Below are 3,298 nucleotides of genomic sequence, written 5' to 3'. Positions count from 1 at the left end.
GTCTTACTGTGCTACATCTTTCTAGGATTACAGTCGGAGTTTTTCATTAACACGACCAAGGCTGGTCCAGGTACCCTCTCTGTTACAATTGAAGGGCCATCAAAGGTGAAAATGGACTGCCAGGAAACTTCAGAAGGTTACAAAGTCATGTACACACCCATGGCTCCAGGAAACTATTTAATTGGAATTAAGTATGGTGGACCTAACCACATAGTGGGCAGCCCCTTCAAGGCAAAGGTTACAGGTAAAAAGCTAACTAGTATTTACCGTGTGCCTGAAGTAGTTGGTGTCATTCAGAAAATATGTGCCTCTGAGATAGTGTGGCGTTCAGGTCTAGATGCCCAAAAATGTGAGAATCAGAACGTTTCTCCCCATCACCTCTAAAGCCTAAATGAGGAGTCCCGGGAGAGGCTGCAGGAGCATTAGGTACGGAGCTTGCTTGCCTGGCTCTGTGGAGGGCTGTAGAACAGCTTCACGGGGAAATATTAAATCCTGACTTGGGATGTTGCATTGGCAGTAGGGAATTATGACTTATTTACCCATTTCCCTCCAAAGCCCCAAACCTTGTCGCCTGTAGCTAAGTGATTCCCCTCATGGTCTCATTTTGGTGCAGGTGTCACCTAACCAAAGTAATGTCTGGGAGGCTTTTAGAAGGTGTGAGGAGGCTTTAGGAGGCTTTTTCCTCTCTTCAGCACTGCATCTAAGCACAGACAGGAGTTCATCTCTACTGCTACCCCTGAGCTAGTGAACCTTCTCCTGGTGCCTGTGGTGCGGTGATGGTCTTGGGGGTGGATTGCAGGGACGTGCTCTGCTTTCAAAATGCAAAATTGCACCTGCTTTTTTTTCCTGCCATCTCAAGTCATTTTTGGCATTTGGTGGTTGGAGCACAATTAACTCTTCTTAAGCAGCCAGCTTTGCTTAATGAATCCTGAAGTTCCTGTGGTCCTTTAACCACCCAAGGGCTTGGGGTTGGGATTGTTGCCAGCATTGCTGGAAGATGTCATCTTAAAAACACAAGTAGGAAATTGCTCCTCTCCAAAAATACATTTTGGATGCAGAATGCATGCTAGTCGTTAGCAGGGTTTTGAAATCTTCTTGTAAATGCCTTTCGAATGCAGTGATTCTGAATGTCACATCTCTCCTGTTTCCAGGACAGCGACTGGTTAGCCCGGGCAGCGCAAACGAAACTTCTTCTATCCTGGTAGAGTCGGTGACAAGGTCATCGACTGAAACTTGCTACAGTGCCATTCCCAAATCCACCTCAGATGCTAGCAAAGTGGTTTCCCGTGGAGCAGGACTCTCAAAGGCTTTTGTGGGTCAGAAAAGCTCCTTCTCTGTGGACTGCAGCAAAGCAGGTACGGATACAGGAACTAGCTGGATGTCAGGGCGATTTAGCTGGACGTGTTTTGCCCTGAACCAACTTGCAAACTAAAATTCAGAGCTTGAGGTGATGATCCAGTTCTAAAGAAAAACTGTAAATACTACGCACTGCTCACCAAATCCATCCTAACGCAGAAGCTGTAAAGGTGCCAGTTCCTCTCCAGGTGGCTTTATCTGAGCCAGGTGCACCTGGAAGAAACCACAAGGTTATGGCATGAGAACAAACAAGTTGCTGAACTTAAGCAATTCTCGTGGTCCATTCTTAGGTGTTCCCTTAAGCCCTGAGTGCTGATTGTCATCATCTTTTGGGAGCTGGATGGGTTAAGGCCAGCTGTGTTCACTGGTCTCTGCTGTTCACTTCTAATGAAGTATTTGAAAGGCTGTGCCTGCTTGCTTTCACAAACAGGGTTAACATCTCTTGTGCTCCAGTTAGGTAGTGGTAGCCTTTCAGGTCTGGCAAAAGGCACAAATAAACCCTTGCCTTTATGAGGTTGAGCCCTTTTTAAAATAAAATTCCTTCTTATACCAAATTAGCTTAGCCATGCTTCAGACTGCTGTTCTGTGAATTAAAATAACAAAATCTTTGTGTTATGGAGCTAATGTATTATGGTACGACCATGCTTGTTTTTCTAAGCTTAGGAATGCTAACAGTCTGTTCTCTTGCCGTAGGTTCAAATATGTTGTTAGTTGGTGTCCACGGACCTACAATACCTTGCGAAGAGGTATCCATCAAGCATTTGGGCAGCCATCAGTACAACGTAACGTATGTCGTCAAGGAGAGGGGTGACTATATTCTGGCGGTGAAATGGGGTGATGAGCACATCCCCGGGAGTCCCTTCCACGTCACCGTTCCTTAAACTCGCCAAGTGTCAGAGTCAATCTTTGTTTGCAGTTCAGATGTAGAGTTATACTGGGTGCAGTCCTGTTGCAAAATGCAGTATCTAGATGCACACGGCTCACGTTTCAATACAGTTAGAAGTAAACTCTGTAACTTTATTTTTTACAAGCATTTCACTTCTATCCTACTACCAACCTAACGTCAATCTATTTAACGTCCTCCTCAAATTGTACCTTTGCAGTACTGTCTGGGTCAATATTAACGTTTGGAGAATCATGTGGATAACTAGACACTAATTTCCCTTGCGGATGTTAAAGACTTTAGATGTTAATTGAAAACTGGAATTTGTCTTTGTAATTGGATATCTTAACTACTGATTTTATTTGACTGGAGACCTTACGTTTTAGTTATGGAATATGACTTGGGCTGTCCCCAGTTCAGATTCTTTTCTGTAAAGAAATGAGGTAAAACTGGTACTATAATAGGTGCCTTTGTATACTTGATCCATTTTGCTTAACATTATACAAAGCTACTAAAAGTGGCTTTACCACTCAAATTTAAAATGTTTCGGAAAATGCTTTGCTAATGGTTTACATTTAGGAAAAGTTTATCTTTTATAGCGAACCAAAAGCAGACTGAAAATGACTTCCTGGAAGCTTTCAGCCTTTTTATGTTAACGCTTTGTAAATCTAGACAGGTAGCTTTTTGGCCATGATGCTAGTAATGTGGTTTTTATTTAGCTTGGGATTCTGGTGAGATTTCTGTAACTTTGCAGGTCCGCACACACTTTTTGTTTTATTTTAGGAACACTCCCTGGTTTGGCTGGGTTAAATAAAGCCCCTAAACTTGCTGAGCCAGGTGTAGCTCTGTTCTGTGTGACCCAAAGTTGATGCAGGTCAGAGCACATTGTGTGTATTGATCAGTGATTTCCCTGGAGGCCATGGGCCAGGCGAGCAGCTGAGATGGTGCAAAGGAGCCAGCCTGGGGCTGGGACCCCACATCTGTACTCAGGTATGGGGCAGGAGCGAAGGCAGGTGTGTGAATTCGTGAGTAACAGCAATACTAATCAACACACTCATC

The 3,298-nt window shown here is 44.0% G+C and overlaps 1 protein-coding gene across 1 annotated transcript in view; it reads left to right on the top strand.

Moving 5' to 3' along the window:
- LOC104271065 (filamin-B) overlaps positions 1-3,077 on the top strand; it is a gene marked incomplete at its 5' end in the record, with an annotated part of 47,967 nt that extends 44,890 nt beyond the window's left edge. Inside the window, 3 exons of the mRNA XM_009865627.1 lie at positions 26-244; positions 1,152-1,355; positions 2,050-3,077. Of these exons, the coding sequence (XP_009863929.1) occupies positions 26-244; positions 1,152-1,355; positions 2,050-2,237 (611 nt within the window). The remainder of the gene's footprint in view (positions 1-25; positions 245-1,151; positions 1,356-2,049) is intronic.
- Positions 3,078-3,298: the final 221 nt, after the last annotated feature.

The sequence above is a fragment of the Apaloderma vittatum genome, unplaced genomic scaffold (genome assembly GCF_000703405.1).
Source record: "Apaloderma vittatum isolate BGI_N311 unplaced genomic scaffold, ASM70340v1 scaffold35192, whole genome shotgun sequence".
In the NCBI taxonomy this organism is placed as follows: domain Eukaryota; kingdom Metazoa; phylum Chordata; class Aves; order Trogoniformes; family Trogonidae; genus Apaloderma; species Apaloderma vittatum.
The sequence above is the reverse complement of the archived record's forward strand: the minus strand, read 5'-3'. Positions and strand labels throughout refer to the sequence as shown.